The sequence below is a fragment of the Hyperolius riggenbachi genome, chromosome 2 (genome assembly GCF_040937935.1).
Source record: "Hyperolius riggenbachi isolate aHypRig1 chromosome 2, aHypRig1.pri, whole genome shotgun sequence".
Taxonomy (NCBI): domain Eukaryota; kingdom Metazoa; phylum Chordata; class Amphibia; order Anura; family Hyperoliidae; genus Hyperolius; species Hyperolius riggenbachi.
Genome location: NC_090647.1, coordinates 42,531,785 through 42,555,098, shown reverse-complemented (window position 1 = coordinate 42,555,098; position 23,314 = coordinate 42,531,785). Strand labels below are relative to the sequence as shown.

The 23,314-nt window shown below is 45.0% G+C and overlaps 1 protein-coding gene across 17 annotated transcripts in view; it reads right to left on the bottom strand.

Annotated features, from left to right (window-relative positions):
* Nucleotides 1-23,314, bottom strand: part of DLG2 (discs large MAGUK scaffold protein 2) — a 1,711,631-nt gene that overhangs the window by 98,160 nt on the left and 1,590,157 nt on the right. For all 17 annotated transcript variants that reach the window (XM_068266685.1, XM_068266688.1, XM_068266686.1 and 14 more), the window contains one exon: nucleotides 15,840-16,016. In XM_068266685.1, the coding sequence (XP_068122786.1) occupies nucleotides 15,840-16,016 (177 nt within the window). The remainder of the gene's footprint in view (nucleotides 1-15,839; nucleotides 16,017-23,314) is intronic.

Sequence of the window (23,314 nt, the reverse complement as noted above, 5' to 3'; positions counted from 1 at the left end):
ACACAATGTCAGGCTTATTTGTTTATTTTTGTTTGAAAAATGTTCCCAAAATAAAGAATCTTTAACTACCTACCCGATGGGCGTGGCCGTGGCGGCAGCTCCAGGTCCACCTAACGCCGATTGGCGTCAAGTCCTGGGGCTGCAGTTTCCCAGGAAACGGATGCTCGCATGCGCGATCGTTCCCTGCCACTTCACGGAACGGAGTTCCTTGATCAGCCTGCTAGCCCGCCGATCGCGGCTAGCAGGCTGTTTGTAAACGAAAGGAGAAAGAAATCCCCTTTGTTTACATGCGTACACCGATGTGGTCTCCGGCAGCGCTGTACAAGGTCGGCGATCCCCGGCCTCTGATTGGCCGGGGATCACAGTCCTCTCATAGGCTAATGCCTATGAGAGGTGGAACAGGACAGATCGTCGACCTGTTCCATTCAGAGCACAGAGGGGAGGAGGGAAGGGGAGAGAGAGAGCCTCGATGAGGCTAAAGAAGAAAAATAAATAAATAAAACTGCTGCAGCGATTGGACGCCTCCGGTGGCATGTCCCCTTAGGGACAAAAAAAGGAGGTGAGTCCGATCGCTGGGCTCCATAGCTGGGCTGTGCAGGAGAATGAAAAGCCTGCACAGCCCAGCGCAACAAAAAAGAGCCTGGTCGTTAGGGGGGGTTAACTCTGTGGTCGTCAAGTCGTTAACCCCTATGGCTCTAAGGTGGCTCCCCCAGGACCGCCTAACGCCGACCGGCGTTCCGTCAACAGACTGCCAGCGGGGATCGCCGCTAGCAGACTGTAAAAAAAGACAAACAGCCATTTGTTTATGTTGTACGGTGCTGCGATCTAATGCAGCGCTGTACTAGAGACAGCCCTGTCACTTGGCTGTCCCCCAGAGACACTCAGAACGCGATCCCCTCTCATAAGCTAATGCCAATGAGAGAAGATCGCCCCGATTGGCTGATGGGGGGAGGGGGATGAAGAAATTAAAAAACAATGTTTGTATTTACAATAAAACAACAACAAAAATGTATCAAAAAGACCCCCTAAAACGGGCAGCAGTAGTCAGAGCCCACCAACAGAAATCTCTGCTGGTGGGCAGAAAATGGGGGGTGATCCATTTGTGTGCTAAATTGTATGGCTCTGCAGCGAGCAGTTAAAGCTGCAGAGCACTGAATTGTAAAAAATAGCCTGGACACTAGGGGGTTGTAAGCCTACAGTCCTGAACTGGTTAAAAAAAAAAAAAAAAAAAAAAAAGAGAGAGAAAAGTCGAACGATGGTCCATAAAAAAAAAAAAAAAAAAAATATTAAAAATATTACAATTTAAAGTACAAATAAGAAGAAATTGTGTCTGAGAATAAACTGTGTTATGAATGACTTTCTGCCTATGTTAGTGTCACATAACTCAAAAATCGCTTCAAAAAACGCACATAATGAAATTCAATGGTAACACAATGGAATGCGTCTTTCATGCGTTTTTTTTTTATTGTTTTCTGATGTATTTCCGCTTCCTGTTGTCTACCTAGTGATTTGCATAAAATGCAATTGAAAAATGCAACGAAAATGCATGCAAAACACATGCGTTTTGTAGAACGCAAACGCACCAAAAACGCATACAAATAAAAACCGCACATGACAGAAAACTCGCCCTTTCACGCACAGTCATGTGTGCACCCAGCCTTAGGGCCCTTTTCCCCTAGCAATCGCTAGCATTTGCGCTAAACGCTAGCGATTACGCTTCAGCAAAGGTCCGAATTTTTCCCGGCGATTGCAATTGTGATTTTGCTATGCAGTATAGCAAAATCGCTGCAAAAATCGCTCCGCGGCATGCCTAGGTTGTGTAGCAAATCCTAGCGATTTTAAAATCGCGAAAGATTTGCGATTTTGGGATTCAGCATCGCAATCACCTCTAGTGGAAAAGGGCCCTTAGGCTCAACACACACCATACAATCTTGGTTGTTCAATCTTACCACTTTAATGTAGTATAAGAGCTTATCCATTCAATCATTCAAGGTATTTTCAATCTGTTGGCCCTTATACTACATAGATTTGGTAAATCTGTACAACCAAGATTGTATGGTGTGTGTTGAGCTTAATTAGACAGATTTGTGATCAATATTTGAGAGTAAGGGCCCGTTTCCACTACTGCGGAAACCAGGCCGAATTCAGAGAGTTTCCCCGCAGGCGAACCGCGGGGAAACTCTGCCATAGGAAACTATGGCGCCGCCGGCTGAATCGCTTACCTTAGCGATTCAATCAACATTGCCGTCAGTTTCCGTGCAGGAGGCTGCGAATCCTATAGCCGTGCTTCTGGGATTTGTCAGCGTTCCCGCTGACCAGGAAGTGCCACCGCGCGTCTCACTGCCCTGCGCGGTGGCCAGTGGAAACGGGCCCTAATGGGTCTAGAAAATGTTTAAGATCTTTGAGTTCAGCTCATGCAAAATGGGAGAAAAACCAAAAGTGCTGCGTCTATTTTTGCTCAGTGTAGGTCTGGTCACTGTATAGTAGTCTAGGGCCAATTTCGAGAAAAGCCAAATGACTTATCCGTATGTTGTAGGGATGTGGGAGGAAACCAGAGTGCCAGGAGGAAACCCACACAGACTCCATGCAGACAGTGCCTTGGCTGGGATTCGAACCGGCGCTGCAAGGCGAGCCTGCTATCCTTTATGCCACCGTGCTGCCCAGATATGTTCTTTTTAAGCACCGGTTATTGTTCCTTCAGCTTCCAGCTCCACCACACCCACCTCAGATACCCTTAACTCCCTGCCATCAAAGCCAAGTAAATTTTGCTTCTTTCACCCATCGTGGGAATATAAGACCACAGAATTGCTTTAGCTTTAAATTGCTTTCAAATGATCTCTCTTTTCCACCAACTTTAAATGAGAGATGCGAGGCGAGCTCATTACGGTGCTGGTGACCCGGGGTTAGCGAATATCACTGTTAAGGATAATCTCCAACAAGGGCAGCGCAATTATGATAATGGAGTGCTGCTGAGAATTTCCATCTTTGTAAGGCAGTGAAAGGTCATCCCGCTCTCCTTCTGCCGCTATATTCTTGGAAACCGTGTCTCCTGCAGCAGCCTTGGGTGAAAGGCTCATTAGACTCTCCTAAAAGCAAAAAGACTCTCTTCACACTCTTCAAGGTACAAGAAGTATGTATAATTCGGACATAAAAACATTCATTACTTTCAAAGCTGAACTCTGGGCTCAGAACACAAAATACTCCATGGTTATCGATTTCTGTATAGTTTGGGTATAGGTGGAGTGACGGAACACCCTACTGGAGAAAAAAAGCACAAACACAACGGAAGTCTAAATGGTGTAGTAAGTTTTGGCAGAAATTAGGAAATGTGAAAGACAAAATGGCTACTCACAAAAGAAGGTTGCAGAGGGGCACCAAGCCACTGTCCAAATGGGACTGGATGTGGTCGCCCTCCTTGTGGCAAAAAACGGAACAGGCTCTCAAAGTGGTGTCACCCAGATGAGACCAGAGGAGACCCCCTTCAACTACGGCGGTATTAGCATAACTAGGTTAAAATCACTATACATTTCTGTACAGTGTTTATTATGTTTTAGCAAACCTTGAAGAGTTTGGGTACTTATAGTGTACCCAAGGCAAACTTTGGGTGAAAAAAATACATACTAACCTAAGAAGAGAGAAGCCTGTGGATCCTATAGAGGCTTTCCACACTATCCTCTGGTCCTTCTTTGCCGAAGGAGGACCCCGGAGGAATTCCAACAAGGGCTTGCTGCAGGTGCATCACCAGTGCTGAGGAGTTGAAGTTGGAGTCAAGGAGTTGGAACAATTTTGGGTACCTGGAGTCGGAGTTGGTGGTTTCATAAACTGAAGAGTCTGAGTCGGAAGTCGGATGATTTTTGTACAAAATCCACAGCCCTGGTTAGTATTAGACTCAGTCGAGGAGTCAGAGCCAATTTGGGTACCTGGAGTCGGAAGTTTCATAAACTGAGGAGACTGAGTTGGATGATTTTTGTACCGACTCCACAGCGCGGCCAGGATCTTTTGGAGGGTCCCACTGAGCGGCGGCAGTGGGAGGAGCACGCGGGAAGCATCTACAGCATCCAGAGGCTACCCTCTTCTTCAGTAGGTTATTTTTTTTTTTTTTTTTACCAAAGGTTCACCTCAAGTTCCATTTAAAGCAAACCTGAAGCAAAAATAAACGTATGAGATAATGAATTGTACATTATGTGTAGTACAGCTAAGAAAGAGAACATTACTAGCAAAGAAGAGAGTCATTTTGTTTTCCAGCACAGGAATAACCAAGAAACTTGTTGGCATCTATGCAAAACAGCTTCTCTGAGCTATTCAAGCCAACTTAGGTCAAATGCAGTCCTGTTTGTTTTCTGAAGCACTTAAACAGCCAAGAAACAATGAGAGACAGGTTGAGATAAGGTTTTACTGCAGGAACGTTCAAAGCGTCATTAGCTTTGCTCTGTTGTCTAGCTTAAAAGAAAGAGCGTGGGTTTAAAACGGCAACTGTTACAGTTTAAAGGGAAGGTTCAGGGAGGGTGGGTAAAAAATAAAAATCAATTTCCACTTACCTGGGGCTTCCTCCAGCCCGTGGCAGGCAGGAGGTGCCCTCGCCGCCGCTCCGCAGGCTCCCAGTGGTCTCCGGTGGCCGACCCGACCTGGCCAGGCCGGCTGCCAGGTCGGGCTCTTCTGCGCTCCAAGGCCCGGAACTTCTGCGTCCCACGCCGGCGCGCTGACGTCATCGGACATCCTCTGGGCTCTACTGCGCATGCGCAGTAGTTCTGCGCCTGCGCAGTAGAGCCCGGAGGACGTCCGATGACGTCAGAGCGCCGGCGTGGGACGCAGAAGTTCCGGGCCTTGGAGCGCAGAAGAGCCGGACCTGGCAGCCGGCCTGGCCAGGTCTGGTCGGCCACTGGAGACCACCGGGAGCCTGCGGAGCGGCGGCGAGGGCACCTCCTGCCTGCCACGGGCTGGAGGATACCCTAGGTAAGTGGAAAATGATTTTTATTTTTTACCCACCCTCCCTGAACCTTCCCTTTAATGCAATGTTTTAAAAAAAAAATAAAAAAAATAAAAAGCTATATAACAAAGTAAAAATATGGGACTCTTCTTTGCTACTTATGTTCTATTCCTTATCCATATTACACATACAATTCATTATAGAATATGTGGGTTTTTTTTGGCTTCCGGGTTCCTTTAAAGGAAACTTGAAGAAAGAGGTATATGGAGGCTGCCATATTTATTTCATTTTAAATAAAAGCAGTTGCCTGGCAGTCCTGCTTATCTTTCTGGTCAGTAGTGTCTGAATCACACACCTGAAACACGCATGCAGCTGACCTTGTCAGATCTTTGTGAGAGACATCTGATCTGCATGCCTGTTCAGGTCTATGGCTAGTAAGTATAAGTATTTGAGGGAGGGGATCAACAGGACAGCCAAGAAATCTGCATTGTTTAAAAGTAAATAAATATGGCAGCCTCCATATCCCTTGCACTTCAGATTGCCTGTAAGGTGTAGCTCCACTTTCACCTTAGCAGTAAAAAAAAGCCAGAATAACTTTCTGGCAATACGTGATGAGTGGGAAAGATTAGGGTATTCAGAAAATTAAAGCATCCTTAACATCCTGACCAATGTGCCATGGACTTCCGGCAGACATGCACTCTCCCTCCAGAAATGCTAGAAATGTTGCTTCCTGATACCTCCTGCCTTTCTCTGTTCCATGGTGGCTTATCATTGCTGCGTTATTCTCCCCGTGTCTGTGTGGGTTTCCTCCGGCCACTCTGGTTTCCTCCCACATCCCAAAAACATAAATATGAGTTAACTGGCTTCCCCCTAATTTGGCCCTAGACTACTATACATACATTACACAATACATACATAGACATATGACTACGGCAGGGATTAGAATGTGAGCTCCTCTGAGGAACAGTTAGGGACAATATCCTCTGTACAGCGCTGCGGAAGATGCTGCACTATATATACTAAAAATAATAATAATAAAAAAAGTCCCGTTGCCTCCTGTTTTTTCTTCCGCCACCATCACTGATCCTCACTGTCCAGGTCTCAGGCAATGCCTAATATATATCTATATCTGTATATCTATATATCTATATCTATATATCTCTATATCCCTGACCCCTCTTAATTGACCTAATTGCTAATTTTGATTGTATGTCACACAGCTAATGAGGTGATCAACTGTTTCTTGTCATTATATTCTTTCAGAGGTTTACTTTTTTCCATTTGATTTATTTATTTTTTTAAAGTCTGCCTTTCGGGTTTGCTGGGCAATATCTGTTCTCCGGACGTGAGAAACTGCTGATTTTCCTTATTAGATGACCGTGTTTACTTCATCACCTTCGATCACACACCGATATTTCCTGGAACACGGCGACACAACACAGTGATGGATAGCTGCTATCACTGTCTGAAGGCTTTGGAGGCATCTCCGCTCACTTAACCTTATTAAAAAGAGAAAAGGAGAGAGCTTTTTGGCATTTTTAGTGACATTTCCATGATGTGCCAGCAGATAATTTGTAAATCAGAACTGCCACTGCAATTAGGCACGTTACTGATGTCCGTAGGAAAGTTCTTTCCTGAAGGAGAACTACACTTCAGTTGAGCAAGATATTGCTGTGTTATGTCACGGACTGAGTAAGTGTACTCAGTGGCTGGATAGTGTACTGGTTAAAGTTAACCTCCAGACTAAAAATTGACTCAGCAGCACTGGAAAGGCCTGGTGTTTCTTTAACTGTTTCACAGCATCAGAACTTTTTTTTCTCTTATACAAGCCTCATTTTTAGCTGCACAGAAAAAAACTGTCCGGGCATTTTTCCCCTAATGCTGTGCAAAGCATGGTGGGATTTCTGATGTTGTTCTCCTGCTGTTTTGGTGCAAATTTTTTTTTTTTTTTTTACATTTTGAATTTGACGCCTAGCACATGCAGCTGGGAGGGGTGATGAGGACACAGGACAGTTGGAACTGTGTCTCCTGCTCCCTGTCACCTCCTTTCAACCAAAAAGATGGCTGCCCCCATGACAAAGATGGCAGCCCCCATGAATCGCAAACATTTGCCTGTTCTTTTAAAACGGGGTGGGTAAGAGATTATATTACCTATCTATTCTAATTAACATAACTAATGTAACTTAATGACAGTATGTTTGTTTAGGCTGAGGTTCCCCTTTAAAGTAAGCCTGGATTTGTGACAAGGCCATATAGGCCAATGCCTAGGGCTCTATGAGAGAAGGGATGGTCGATGCTCAAGCAGACACAGATCATCAGGGTTTGAATCTCGGGTTTTCCTGTTCAGTAAGCCATATCCTATTCAGTAGAGAGACCTTGGGCAAGACTTTATAACAATGCTACTGCCTACTGAGTGAATTGAATTGTATATGGCCACCTTTGCACAAGCCATTTTGTAATTTAAAGTACACCTGGACTGCAGAAGGACCCTGCGTTGTATATGTTTTTGAATTACTTTCTTTTTATCCCTTAACAGTTTTAGTCTCGGGGCAAGGTTTTCTAGCCTTTTAAGCTGTTTTTGATCATTTTACACATCCTTTAGGGCCACTCCCTCCCAGCATTATACCTCCGAACCTCCATCAGGGTTAATTTTTTGAGTTTGAGCAATTTTTTTTCCATTTTCCCAATTATCTCTTTTTATGTTGTGCAACCTAACCACACCGAAGCAAGTCAACCCTCTCTTGGTGGTCGATGACATCACCTTCAAGCAAAAATCCGTTGTTGCCGTTTTGCAACTGGGTTTTGCCAGCACCCTATCTTTCCTTACTGGTTTACCTTACATACCATTAAAACGGATTTGGAGACTTGGAAAACAATATATTAAACTGGCTCCTAAAAGGAAATAGCCCCTAAAACACACTAAAGGATAACTTTTATTAGGTTATTAAAATATATAGGGCAACGGCAATTATATAACACAAAGACTCGGTGAGTTGTGTCAAGGCTCCAAAGTGTAGGTAATTAAACTGTTCAGTGTCCAGTCAATAGTATACGGATGTGCTCAACACCACGTTTCACCTGAGAAGGGTTTGTCAGGGGTACATATAGTATTTACAGGGTGGCAAACTACCATGTACACAGTCCAGATTCCCATCAACTCATCAAAAGATGAGTCTAATTTCTGCGACAGAGATCCACTTTAAGCACCGGCTCCTCTTGGAGTTTTGTAAAGGTAGAATTTATTTTTTTTAACAAAAAGCTATAATCATGTTGTGAGGACAAATACGTTCTCCAATTTGTCTTTAATAATAAAAAAAAACCTCAAATATATTTGCAATTCCTCATTTGGAGAATAAATTATAAGCTTTGTCGCAGCAAAACAACTTGGGCATTACGCCCGACTCCTCCTGGAGATTCATTATTTTGTAATTGAGCTACGATGCCGTAAACTTCAAAATAAAAATTTTAAGCCGGTACACCGATGATACAAAATTGATGGCAGAAGCCGCAGGGCTTATCAAAACTTTATTGAAGAAGTAAAACGGTGAGGCAGCTTCCCGGGTGTTCTGGATCTTGTAATGATGATGTTTAAATAATAGGCAAATCTCCAGGGGTTGTAAAGGCTATATAATGGGTGGCTTTGTGTAACAGGGAACCTGAACTACATCTTGTACGTAAGTTAGGCAGACATTTGGGCATGGGCATCTGCTCAGCCACCTGTTTAAAGGATACTGGTAGCCACCGGAAGGGAAAGGGGGGGGAGGAGTTACATACTCACCTAAGATGGAAGGAAGGATCTGGATCCCTTAAAACGGGATTGTCGCCCACAAAATGAAATTCAATTTGCCCACTGCTCTGTGTTTATTGTGTAGTCTAAATTCTGACCCTGCGTTGCAAACATTCCAATATAATCATAAAGGTTTCTGTTGTAATGCGTTATATCTCAGTCAATCTGGCTCTATTTGGTACATTGCCCCTTCCACATACCTGCTCCTCACTGATTGGCTGATGGCAGTTCAGTGTGAAAGGGGCTGAGAAGGGAAATACACCTCAGCGCTCTGCAGAAGCTGCTGAAATACAATCTCTGTGTGCTCACATGTGTTTACAAAGCAAGACAGATATGACAGTGCAGTTGGTAGGAGAAAAAAAAAGTATAAGGGAGGAAATTATATCAAGCGCCGCTGCGGTGCACTTTCGTTACCGGTGACTTGTAAGTCAACAGCAACTGCGTTTGCACAGCCCTAGCCACGCATATCCTTCTTCATGTTACTGGTAACGAAACTGCACAGCGGCAGGAGAACGAAGGATCATAGAGGACCGACGCGGGAGAGAATGACTGCAGAGGGCTTGGGGAAGCCCCAGGTAAGTGAAACGGTTTTTAAAGTGAACCAGACTAAAAATCTACTCAGCAGGACTGAAAAGGCCTGGTGTTTCTTTTGCAGTTTCCCAGCATCAGAACTTTGTTTTTCATACCCAAGCCAAATTTTTAGCAGCTTAGAAGCTAAGCTCCGCCCCATCAAAAAACTGCCCAGGAATTTTTCCCCTGATGCTGTGCAAAGCATGATGGGATTTCTGATGTTGCTGTTCTCGTTGCCTAGCAACTGGGAGGGGTGATTAGGACACAGGACAGTTGGAACTGTGTCTCATGCTCCCTGTCACCTCCTTTCAACCAAAAAGATTGGCTGCCCTCATGAAATCACAAACCTTTGCCTGTTCTTTTAAAATGGTGGGTAAGAGATTATATTACCTATTTATTTTAATTAACACTAGCTGATTGCCCGGCGTTGCCCGGGTATGTATTTGGCTGGTGTTGGCTCTGCATACTTTTTCTAACCCTAACACACAATTACTTAATGACCAAGTTTGTGAGCTTTGCTGTCATTGGTATCAATAATTTGCATTAAAATGAAAAAATCAGATTGGCTGTTTGTGGCTCCACACCCTTTTCTGAATTTGAACCCGTCACCCAATAACTAACTGTACCAGGTTTGAGGCCTGTGCTATTAACAGTTCAAGAATGGTAGCAATTAAATATTCCCCTTGAAAAGCAATAGGTGGAGCCTACTTTTTAGGCTCCACCCACTTTCTGAATATTAATCCCAGTCACCCAGTGACCAACTGTGCAAAGTTTAAAAACCCTGCCATTAACAATGTAAAAATGGCTGCAGTTTACATTTTCCCAGTAAAATTTGTATTTGTCTCCACCCACTGATGACCCAGCGTTGCCCGGGTATGTATTTGACTGGTGTGGGCTCCTCCCACTTTCTAACCCTAACGCACAAACACTCAATGACTAAGTTTGTGAGATTTGGGGTCCTTGGCATCAATAATTTGTATATTCCCATAGAAATTAAACAAATCAGATAGGCAGTTTGTGGCTCCGCCCCTCTCCAGCATTTGAACCCCAGTCACCCAATGACCAACTGTAGCAGGTTTGAGGCATCTGCTATTAACAGTGTAAAAATGGCAGCAATTTAAATATTCCACTTGAAAATCAACAGGTGAATTTTGATTGGCTATTATAGGCTCCACCCACTTCCCTGAATATTAATCTCAGTCACTCAGTGACCATCTGGGCAAAGTTTGTGAACCCTGCCATAAACAGTGTAAGAAGGGCTGCAGTTTACACTTTCCCAGTGAAATTGGTTTTTGCTCTGCCCACTTTTTGTAACCTGGACACAAAGTTACTACTCAATGACCAAGTTTGTGAGCTCTGGGGTCCTTGGCATCAATAATTTGTATTTTCCCATGAAATAAAACAAATCTGATTTACCGTTTGTGGCGCTGTCCCCTTTTCTGAATTTGAACCCCAGTGACCCAATGACCAACTGTACCAGGTTTGAGGCTTGTGCCATAAGTGCAAGAATGGCAGCAATTATAATATTCTCCTTGAAAAGTGACATGTGATTTTTGATTGCCATTTTTAGGCTCCTCCCACCTTTCTGAATATTAATCCCAGTCACCCAGTAACCAGCTATGCTAAGTTTAAGAACCCTGCCATTAACAGTGAAAAAGGGCTGCAGTTTACAATTTCCCAGAAAAATGTGTTTTTAACTCCACCCACTTTTTGTAACCTGGACACACAGTCACTACTCAATGACCAAGTTTGTGAGCTTTTGAGTTCGTGGCATCAAAATTGTGCTAATGGAAGCAGTTTATCCAGCAAAGAAATCTGGCTGTTTTTGGCTGAACAAATGAATTTGAACATTTTTGCATTTTACCATTGAAATTAAACAAATCTAGTTGGCTGTTTTTGGCCTGATCCCTTCAGAATTTAAACCCCAGTCTCCCAGTGACTGACTGTAGAAGATTTTAGGCCTCTGCCATTAAGAGTGCATGAATGGCAGCAATGTAAATATTCCCCTTGAAAATCAAAAGGTGAATTTTGATTGGCTGCTGTAGGCTCCACCAACTTTTCTGAATATTAGTCCCAGTCACCCAGTGGCCAACTGTGTCACGTTTGAGAACCCTGCCAATAACAGAATGGCTGAAATCAATCTAACAAATCTGATTGACTGTTTGTGGCTCCACCCCTTTAGTGAATTTGGACCCTAGTCACTCAATGACTGACTGTATCAGGTTTGAGGCCTCTGCCACTAACAGTGTGAGAATGGTAGCAATGGGAATATTCCCCTTGAAAATCAATAGGTACATTTTGATTGGCTGTTGTAGGCTCCACCCACATTTCTGAATATTCATCCCAGTCACCCAGTGGCCAATTGTGTAAAGTTTGGGAACCCTGCCATGTTAAAAATGTAGTTGTTGGCACCGCCCACTTTTTCTAACCTTGACATACAGTCACTCAGTTATCAAGTTTATCGGCTTTGGGGTCCTTGGTATCAATACTTTGTATATTCCCATTGAAAAATAAACAAATCTGGCTGTTTGTGGCTCCGCCCCCTTTCCGAATTTGGACCCCAGTCACCCAGCGACCAACTGTACCAGGTTTGAGGAATCTGCTTTTCACAGTATAAGAGAATGGTAGCAGATGAAATATTCCCTTTGAAAATCAAAAGGTGAATTTTTATAGGCCGTTGTAGGCTCCACCCACCTTCCAAAATCTTAATCTCAGTCACCCAGTGACCAACTGTGCAAAGTTTGAGAACCCTGCCATTAACGGTGTAAAAATGGCTTCAGTTTATATTTTCCCAATAAAAGTTTTTTTGGCTTCGCCCACTTTTTGTAACCTTGACAAACACAGTCACTCAATGACCAAGTTTGTGAGCTTTCAGGTTCCTGGCATAAAAAAATATGTGAATGGAAGCAGTTTATTCACCAAGGAAATCTGATTGGCTGTATGTGGCCCCGCCCCTTTAGTGAATGTGGACCCCAGTCACCCAATGACCGACTGTAGCAGGTTTGAAGCCTCTGCCATTAAAAGTGTATGAATAGCAGCAGTTTAAATATTCCCCTTGAAAATCAATAGGTGAATTTTGATTGGCTGTTGTAGGCTCCACCCATTTTCTTGAATCGTAATCGTATTCACCCAGTGACCAAGTGTACCAAGTTTGAGAACCCTGCAATTAACAGTCTAAGAATGGCTGCAGTTTACATTTTCCCATTTAAATGAATGGCTGAAATTTGATTGGCAGTTTTATGCGCCGCCCACTTTTCCTGGATTTGTAACCTCGGTCACCAAGTGACCAACTGTGCCATGTGTGGGGACTCTGACTTGATTACTGTGAGAATGGCAGCCTTTTACATTTTTTCCATTGACTTGAATGGGTGAAATCTGATTTGCTGTTTGTAGCTCCGCCCACGTGTGCAGGGGGGGCCGCGAGACCCCCAGAACATATCATCCCAGGTAGTAAGGGATCTGTGTACCAAGTTTCGTTCAAATCGGTCAAGCAGTTTTCGCGTGATCGCGGCACATACATACACACACATACATACACACATCCGATTTTATATATATAGATAACTAATGTATACCTAATGGCAGTATGTTTGTTTAGGCTGAAGTTCCTACTTTAAAGAGACTCTGTAACAAAATTTTCAGCCTTATTTCTTCTATCCTATAAGTTCCTATACCTGTTCTAATGAGCTATGGATTACTGCAGCCTTTCCTAGTTGCACAGTGGCTGTGTTATCTCTGTTATATAATCTAATCTTCTTTCCTCTGTTGGCTCTTTCGGGCTCAGGCTGGAATGTGCAGGTCTGCTTGTGATAGGATAGAAGCTATACACACCCTCTCCAGGCCCCCTCCAAGCTCCGTATGACTCACACACTGAGCTCCTCCCAGCCTATCACATGCTGTTAGCAGCCATGTCTTGTTTGTAAACACTGCCTAAAACTGGCAATTACAAGCCAGGATTGCAGCAGGGAGTGGCAAAAACAGCACAGAGGGGCCCAGGAGAACATAATGAAAAGAATGGTATGCTTTTTATTGTAAGAATTTTACAGTACAGATTCTCCAGCGTAATTTGGCCAGTAGCTGGCAGCCGAGATAAGTCTAGTACCAGTCATTAACGCTGCTGGAACCTTTGTAAGAGCAGGGGCAGCCGTTTTCCAGCTTCACCCTGCACCCAAATTTTCTGGCGCCATTTTTGTATGGACACCTCTGTGACCCCAACTCTTATGAGCGGGAAGGGGGGGGGGTTTACAATACACCTTTGAGTCCCATCACTGTCTGCCTATTAATTGCTTCTTCACCTCACTTTATGGGGTAGAGTGATCACCGCAGCTCAAGTGGGGGCCATCAAAACCCATTACATTTTTGTAAGGCGGCCCCATACTCCAGAACTGGCAGTAAATCATATTATTGTCTCCGTTTCCCTTATCAGGTCAGGCTGGCGGTGAGGGACTGTGAAAGCGGAGTTTCCAAAAATACCTGGAGGCGCTCTCTGATTTTATAGGGAAAGTGAAGAAATTAACTTTTAACACAAGTTCCATCAGAGACTGATAGTTATATGAAGCGTGACGGCGCTGGTATTATCACTGCTGGCTGGAGAAATATCATCCCGCTTACACTAACAGCGGCGGTGGATCACGCTCTGCGAATTCTCTAATGCTGCCTCACCAGATAAAATGCTGAAACGTATGACACAAAAAAGAGGAAATAACATCTGCAAATATATCCACGACTCAATAAGAAATATGTTCGCTGTCATGCGAAGACTGAGCTTGACATGGAAACTTTAAAGGCCGGTACTACACCTGGCCATTGCGTTACGATGCTCCACCCCATCGCAATCATACTGCAGAAAATGTTATTCAGATGACCTCGCGGCAGAGTGTTATGATATATACATAGCACTGCCCCCCACACCCTTTGCTGCCCCTTGCCCAGTGACGTATTCCCTGCTGAACAGGAAGTTTGTCACGGGTTTCCCTGTCGTAATCACATTGTTCTGTGCATGCGCAACGCCACCACCAGCGTATTTAAAGGGACCCTGAACACAACTTAGCCCGTGAGGTCCCTCGGCATCCCCTGGGCTCCATTAGCCCCACGACTTCGCCAAAACTAGTGTGCAACCGTGCATGCTTGGCCCCTTCGCACCCATCTCTGTGAGCTTTCTGTGCATGCACGTTTCTCAAAAGAAAGAACCGCGCAAGTGCAGGAAGCTCACGGCGATGGGCGCACGAGCAAGACAGGTGCGCCGCGGGTGGGGCTGTAAGCATGTTAAGTTTTACACGACTCCAGGCAAAGTTGCGCGGCTAACAGAGCCGCCAGTGGAAGAATGGAGAAAGCCCAGAGGACACCGAGGGACCTCCTGGAATATGAGGGGCTGGAGGAAACCCCAGGTAAGTTCACATTCCATTTCTAAGTTGTATTCAGGGTCAACTTAAGTTTTCTGTGTCACCCATTGACTTTCATTACTTCCCCCTCTGCGTTGCTGTGAAAGTCCAACAGTAATGCGCAGTTGACTTTGGCTTGGCCGGCGATCAGCACTGCTTTGCGGTAAAACAGGGTAATGCAATGCAGGTTTTTAATGCAAGTGTAAAAGGGGCCTAAGAGATATGAAAAGGAGTACAGTATTTTTTTTTGACTATAAGACTCACTTTTTCTCCCCCAAAAGTGGGGGAATAAAGTCACTGCGTCTTATAGTCCAAATGCAGGGAGTTCCTGACTTGTGAATGCCTGCCAATACCAACCTCCAACCCGCCGCAATGTCGGGGAACCCCTGTACTGTGCCCATGCAGAGGAGGGCACAGGGGGACACAAAGGGGCATAGAGGATGACACAAGGGGGTCACAAAGGGGCATAGAGGACGACACAAGAGGGACACAAAGAGGCATAAAGGAGAACACAAGAGGGACACAAAGGGGCATAGAGGAGGACATAAGAAGGACACAAAGGGGCATGGAGGAGGACACAAGAGGGTCACAAAGGGACATAGAGGAGTACACAAGAGAGACACAAGAGGGACACAAAGGGGCATAGAGGAGGACACAAGAGGGACACAAAGGGGCATAGAGGAGGACACAAGAGGGACACAAAGGGGCATAGAGGAGGACATAAGAAGGACACAAAGGGGCATAGAAGAGGACACATGGGGGACAGAGGCGGACACAAGGGGGACAGGACACAGGGAGACACTAGAGGTACAAAGGTGCAAGAGGTACAAAGGGGGCATAATCCACAAGATGCCCCTTCACCATGGATACACCAGGTTGCGTATATATATTATTCCCCTGGTTTTTGTCCTCTAAACCTAGGTGCATCTTATAGTCAGGAGCATCTTGTAGTCTGAAAAAATACGGTATATCAAGTCCTCCTTGTACCAGCTTTGCCCCTTCCCTGTCCTCTTTGTTGGATTCCTGAAAGACGCTGCTGCATCTATGGAAGAATAGATGGTCAGGATGGTCGATGAGACGCTAATAATTCAGCCATCCATGCATGTTTCATGTAAGTTGTAGGCAGCTTGATAATTGCTCCACTTACAAATTTTATAATAACTAAGCCAGTTACCTGCGTTTGCTGGGTATGACGCCCATCTCCTCGCTGTCGCCATCCAGCGTGACTCTCTTGGCTTGCCACCATTCATCATCAGAGGCGTTTATTACGTGGAGGATGTCCCCAAATCGGAAACTCAGGCCTTGGCTGGGGAGCCCGCTGTCTTTGCTCTTATCATAGTCAAACATGGCTCTGGAAGAGAAATAAAAGGAAGAGGGTTATTTATCCGGCAAAGCGTTCTGCATAATTGATCAACGATATGCAATGTGCGCCTTGAGTAACAGGAGGAAGCATCTGTAGGGTGCAGGGCTAGCTGTCCCTACTAAAGGTATCCATACATCTTGCGATGAAGGGCATGATCCAAAAAGTAAATTCTCGAGAACAACAACATGAGAAATCCCATCATGCTTTGCACAGCATCAGAGAGAAAAATGCCCGGGCAGTTTTCTTTGATGGGGCGGAGCTTAGCTAAAAATGCAGCTAAAAATGAGACTTCTATAAGAAAAACAAAGTTCTGATGCTGTGAAACTGTTAAAGAAACACCAAGACTTTTCAGTGCTGCTGAGTAGATTTTTAGTCTGGGTAGTAGATTTAAACAGCTTGCTCAAGTATAACCGTACATTGTTTGGAGAATGAGGGAGAAGGAAAACTGGCACTGCTGCAAATGCTTATTTATTGGTGCAATTGAAATCATAAGTTCACATCATTGGTGCAATAGGAACATCAAAGTATAATACAAATACCAGGTGAGAGGAGGCATGGTGGTGGGTACTGGGTAACGGATGCCTGAAAGCCGTTTCGCGCAATACTGCACTTCTACGGAGGCTTCCTGGTATGTGTATTATACTTTTTGTGATATATGCAAGTCTACACCTATTATGTTCAATTGCAGCAATAAATACAGTAAGCATTTGCAGCAGTGCTAGTTTTCCTTCTCCCTCATTCTCCAGGCATTTAAACATGTGTCGCCCACTACGGGTTGCCCATCCGTCTTCGGGACCCTCCACTCTTCCGTTAGAAGTATACACTACACCGGCATATAACAGGCGTATAACATGTGGTGGTATGTATACCCCCTAAAAGAAGAGCAGGGGATTCCAAAGACTGATGGGCGCCGCACAGTGCGCGACAGGACAGATAATGATAAATTCACACTCGGGGGGCACATTTATATACTGGGGGGGGGGGACAGTGCCGGAGGTTTTGTCGCTCGGCGTTATCGCCGCACACCTGAAGGACCACGGCAGCCTGACATATTGCAGCATGTCTAACCAATACATGTGACCAATTTCGCCCCTTTTACTGGGCATGCTCTTGGCAGCACCGATTTTCATCCGATTTGCAAAATCAGATGGTGAGCGCATCCCGTGTTATTAATAGGACAGTGGCACTGTCAATCTGAAAGCAAAATGCAATGCGCACAGACTGGATCACAGGTGCGAAATTGCAGGTTTGCAATAAACCAATGGGAATCCTGTTTCAACAAGGAAAATTCTCATTGGTTCACGTTGGACCAATGAGAAACATCCCTGTAGCTAGGTAGAACTCCAGCTGATTTTTTTCTTTACAATCCATTAAGGAGCCCCATGCTTTTGGCAGGCTCCAATCCAGTACCGTAGCTTATGAGCTCTGGGCCCCAGTGCGAGTTTTACATTGGGCCCCTTCAAGTGCTCTATACATAACAATTGATGTGGAGCACTTAAACCTGCCAAGAACAGCTGCAGTGTCAGAGAGGTGTAAGCAGGGGAGGGGACAGCTGCAGTGTCAGAGAGGTATAAGCAGAGGAGGGGACAGCTGCGTGTCAGAGAGGTGTAAGCAGGGGAGGGGACAGCTGCGTGTCAGAGAGGTGTAAGCAGGGGAGGGGACAGCTGCAGTGTCAGAGAGGTGTAAGCAGGAGAGGGGACAGCTGCAGTGTCAGAGAGGTGTAAGCAGGGGAGGGGACAGCTGCAGTGTCAGAGATGTAAGCACAGGGAGGGAACAGCCATAGTGTCAGAAAGGTTTATGCAGAGGAGGGAAAAGCCGCAGTGTCAGAGAGGTGTAAGGAGGGGAGGGGACAGCTGCAGTGTTACAGAGGTGTAAGCAGGGGAGGGGACAGCTGCATGTCAGAGAGGTGTAAGCAGGGGAGGGGACAGCTGCAGTGTCAGAGAGGTGTAAGCAGGGGAGGGGACAGCTGCCGTGTCAGAGAGGTGTAGGTTGGGGAGGAGAACAGTCTATTAATGGTTACAACTAATCACAGCACATATAGAGGTGATTCTTACCAGCTTAGCACCAAGAGCTAAAAAAAGCCAGCCCCTGGTGGGCCCTCTGCTCCAGTTTCCTTGGTGCAGTCGCTACCTATGCATTCCTTATTGCTACGCCAGTGTTAAAATCAGTTTTGGGATGAGTGGAGAACGCAGCCGTAGTAGAGGTGTGGCAAATCGAACGCAGTAGATGCAAAACAGCAAGTATGTGCTTAGCGCACCGTTTCTGCATCCACTGCCTTGTCGTAGTGTGAACCGGCCCGTAACCTCACTCAGCTTGCGGTTGTCTCTTTCATCCTGGCTGCTGAGCAGTTATCCACATGCATAACAATCGTGCATGCTGCTAATTAAGCTGTTGGACGATATATTTAAATTTGCGCCCAGAGATGGGCTTTAAACATAGCGTGGCGTCTCATTAGCAGTCTGGCCTTGATCATTTTCTGAAGCTCGGCGAACAGGAAGCAAAGTTTCAGCGGAGCTGACAGCTTGCCGCTTAAACAGCTGCGGTGGTGGAAAGTGCTCTAGTCTAGCGTGTATCCCCGCGTGGGTCTCCTCGCCACCAAAGTGATGTAATCATCGAAAACGCCTGGCGCTCAGGAGGAGGCACAGGGGATCCAGCCGTTTACAGCCATCAATGCCCCGTCGCAATTAAAAGAGTCTGGAGTCACCCGGGGGTCATAAAGTAAATTCGATTTTCGTCCAGCCTTCTGGACCGGCTCATAAACGCGGCGACGGTAACGGCTCCCGCAGGAAACCCGCAAACTTATTTATGGCCGATAAGACTCTGAGATCCTATAACAACATCCGCTTTACCGATTCATTACCAGCCTTACAATATGTTTTACTTTTCTGGGAGGGGAGATTAGGTACGAGATACAAGCCAGGCGGAAACAGAACATGTGGCTCTGTGTATCCACCCTCTTATCACATTAGAGACCAGCCCTATACCGCCTGATCGCTTAGCAAGCACAACAGCCAGATGTTACGTTTTATAACACAAAGAAGAAGCAGTTGCTTCAAGGAAAAACCATGTTTGAACATTAGGTTGTGTGAGTTGCAGCAGCCCACTTGCAGGAGTTAACAGCAGACCTGAACTTAGTATTTCCTCTCTGCTATAAAAGATACACAACAGCATAATAACCTTTAAAGAAAAAACATCTTTGTTACAGCTGATACAAATCCTGCAATAAATCTGCAGTGTGTTTACTTCCTGCTTTCATGGAAGCAGACCTAGGGTTAACATCCGGTGTTTACAAATTAGCTGCTCTGCTGTAGCTGACAGCTGAGAGATCAAATTAAAGTTGTGATTAGTGACAGATCAGGGGGAAACTCTTAAACCATCTAAATACATACAAGGTGCATTTCTCTGTGTTTTCCTTCTGTTCTGTGCAAGAGTTCAGGTCCACTTAACAGCAGGCTTAGGGGGCTGCATCGCTGTTCCGTGGCATAAAGAGGCCATATAAAGGTAAACAGAAAAGGGGGTGGAGCACTGACCACTCTGCCTGAGAAATCCAGACCTCAGCCCTGCAAGGCTTCACTTGCATGAAGTGACTACTGGGGGAGTGCCTGACTAGGATATCAAGGGCTTCTGTTAATGGGTATATTCCGGTCAGTTTTTATTGGTACAAGTTCACACTCCATAACATTTATATGAAATTTGAATGCGAGAAATTTGCATCATTGCAGGGGCGTAACTAGAAATCACTGGTCCCCCTGTAAAACTTTGGATGGGGCCGGCTCCCCCTGCACACTGAATAGGGACTATCTATAAATCTTTGTCTACAAAATGTTGTATTATTCCTTATCAGTGGCTGAGCAGATGCAGTCATTAGAATAATTTTGCAGAGAGCAGTATGTTTTTTCTCTCCTTGCCCTTCGTTGTCAGTCTCTTAGGATGGGGCCCCCTGTGACTTCTGGGTCCCCCTGCAGATGCATACCTTGCAGGGTCTATTGTTACGCCCCTGTCTCATTGATAATTCCTACTGCCACCATTTCCATAGCCAGGAGTGTTCTGTACCTGCATAGAATGATGTCGGGCAAAGGAGCGGGACAGGAGCGCATGTACGGCCGGGCATGCTCAGAAGAGCACGATTGGCTGGGAACTGGTCAGATTACCGGCGTAGATAAGAAGATAACAGAGCGGCCGGAGAGGATGGGGAGGGCGCCCAAGCACCTCGTGAGACTGGAGGTGGCCCCAGAGGCGTAGCTCGGGTTTTCAGCACCCGGGGACAAAGACAGTTTCTGCACCTCCCCCAACTGGATAAAGTGTGTGGGGCCACACATAAGAATGTGGGTGTGGTCATGGATGGAGTCAAATGTACATATGTTTAGATAGCCAGATATACCCCCAACCCCCCTAAAAACAGCAATATGTGCCCCCTTTTTCCCATTTAGATAGCCAAATGTGAAGCCTTCTCTAGTTCAGATAGACAGCTGTGCCCCCCTTTAACCACTTGAGGACCGTAGGCTTACACCACCCCAGTGACTAGGCTATTTTTTACCAATTACGCCACTGCAGCTTTAAGGCCTCGCAGGGCCGTACAACTCAGCACATAAGTGATCCCCTCCCCCTTTTCGCCCACTAACAGAGCTTTCTGTTGGTGGGCTCTGATCCCTGCTGGGATGTTTGTTTATTTTTTACAAATATTTCATTTTTTTTTTTCCCTTCTTCAATAAATATTACTATTTTTTCATTTATTTATTTTCCCCACCCTTCCTGCCCTCGTTAGCCAATCACAGCGATACACTCTCATAGACATCAGCCTATGAGAGCCGATCGCTCTCTTTGCCCAGTACAGCATTGCTGTAGATCGCATCGCTGTACAGTGTAAAGAGACAGCGGTGTCGGCGTCTAACAGTCTCATAGCGATGATCGCCTCTGGGAGACTGATGGTGGAGCATCTGTGCTCCTCTGTAGAGGCAGGGAAAGAAGCAGGGGCACTTTGGGGCAGCCAGCGAGCCACCTTTCATGTATGTGGGGGTGCATCGGCTGTGCTGAGCCCCCTTACAGTGCTGCGCCCGGGGACATGTGTCCCCCCTTGCCCACCTATAGCTACGCCTCTGGATGGCCCCAGGTAAGTATTAATACACCAATAATTCACATTTCAGGTACACTTTAACTAAATGTTGTACACCTCTGACACTGCAGCTGGCCTTAATAGGTTTTGGGGCTCCGTATCAATAGAATGCTTTGAGCTCCATGTAAAACTCGCACTGGGGTCCCAAGCTCCTTAGTTACGCCACTACATGGCAACCAACTATAGCAAGCAAAATGAAGCTCCATGCAAAGCCATAATTTCATTTAAGCAAAATCTAATTTACTTGGAACACTGGTTTGAGGTCACCAGAGATGCCTGTTGATCTAGCGACCCCCAGCCATGTTTGTATAGGAAACCTCTGCACTCCACATCTCCCACACTGCCTAACGGAGGTGGCCAGAGTTCCTTTATAAATAACCCAGAATGCAGTGCTGGATTGGCATTGGCCGTTCTCTGGGCAGCTTCCAGCGGGATCCGGAGCTTATTCCCGCCCAGTCACGTATTGGAGAGCAGACACACGGCAAATTAGGTTATACACATCAATGTACAACAGAAATAGAAAATCTCATTTCTCAAAGCAACTGCCGAAGCTGAATTATACATTTAGGACACTTATCAGATTAGGTGAAAGATTACACGTAATGGAGGCATGAATATTGATCGGCGGGTGAACCTCGCATGGCTGTTATATCAGTTTTATTCTCTTCTCTAGAAACTCAACAGGAAGCGGTGAAATGTAGCTGCAGTGCAGAGGTAGGTGTGTGTTACAAGCAGTTCTTCACTATCGCAAAAATACTGAAATTTAAAATGCATGTAAACACTTTTATAGAAAGTAGTATATTTCTTCCAGAGTAAAATGAGCCATAAATTAATCTATGTTGCGGTCGCTTACAGTAAGTGGTAGACATCTGACAGAACCAACAGGTTTTGGAGTAGCCTATATCCTCATGGGGACTCACAGGATTTTTATTTTATTTTCAAAAGCACTTAGCGACTGGCAGTTGCTCCGTCCAACTGCCCAACAATTGTGAAGCCAGAAGGGAGGCTGATCAGCATCTTTGTATAAATCCTTTTCGGGGAAGGTCTTTATGAAGAATAAAGGCCATGCTGAGAATCCCCCATAAAGGGATGGACTAGCCCAAAACCTGTCGCTTCTGTCAGATTTCTACTGCCTACTGTAAGTGACAGCAACATAGGAGAAAAGTAATTTATGGCTCATTTTACTCTGGAAGAAATGTACTTATTTGTGTTCGTTCATGTATTTTACATTTTTTCGCGGTAGTGGTACTTTGCTTATCTTTTCAGGACGTAGATTCTATGTCAAAATTAGTACTGCTGTACATTTTAGGACACAGAATTTACGCCCCCACCTTAAAGAAAACCTGAACTGAAAATTAAAAGTCAAAATAAGCATACACAAGTCATACTTACCTTCCATGTAGTCTACTCCTCAGTGTCTTTCTCCTGTCCCGCGTCCTGTTTGTTCACTGTGACCAAGGGAATTTTCTGTCCTCCATTTTGAAAACGGCCATTACCCATAACCGCTTTCTGGTCAGCACACAGTTAAACTGTAACATCGCCTACTTGAGCCATAGGGAAACATGGACATTACCTGGTACATCAGTTTTGCTCTCAACTATAACTGACAGAAACTGATATTTTATTGACAGCAACTGATATATTTCACATCTGACAAAATATTGTCAGAACTGGAAGGGATTATTGTCAAGAAAATGGTGAGCTTCTGAGAGGAACTGATGGCAAGGTAACTATGTAATGTTCATTTGAAGTTACCTCCTGTGTTTATTTTAAATATTTTTACTCAATACAGGTTGTCTTTAAAAATCGCTGTGATCGTGCATGCTTATGCACATGACCTGGCTCGTGCACAGTCCCGTGAATGATTGCGGTTAGCAAATGGCAAAATCATTCAATAAAGTGAGGCAAAAATAAAAATGAAGTTTTAAAAGTAAAAAAAAAAAAAAAAAAAAATTAGTGACATGGTCCCAATAAAATAACAATTGCAAATATACGTAAATAATATTGTTTATTCTGCCCCCATACAGACAAATATTGCACTTTTGAACTATTTATCTGTTCCCGTCCCTCACAAGTGACTTTATCAGCCTCTTAGGAAATTTACCACCTGTAATTTGCATTTAATTTGCATACTAGCAAGCATTTTACAAACACCATGTTTTATGACACCATT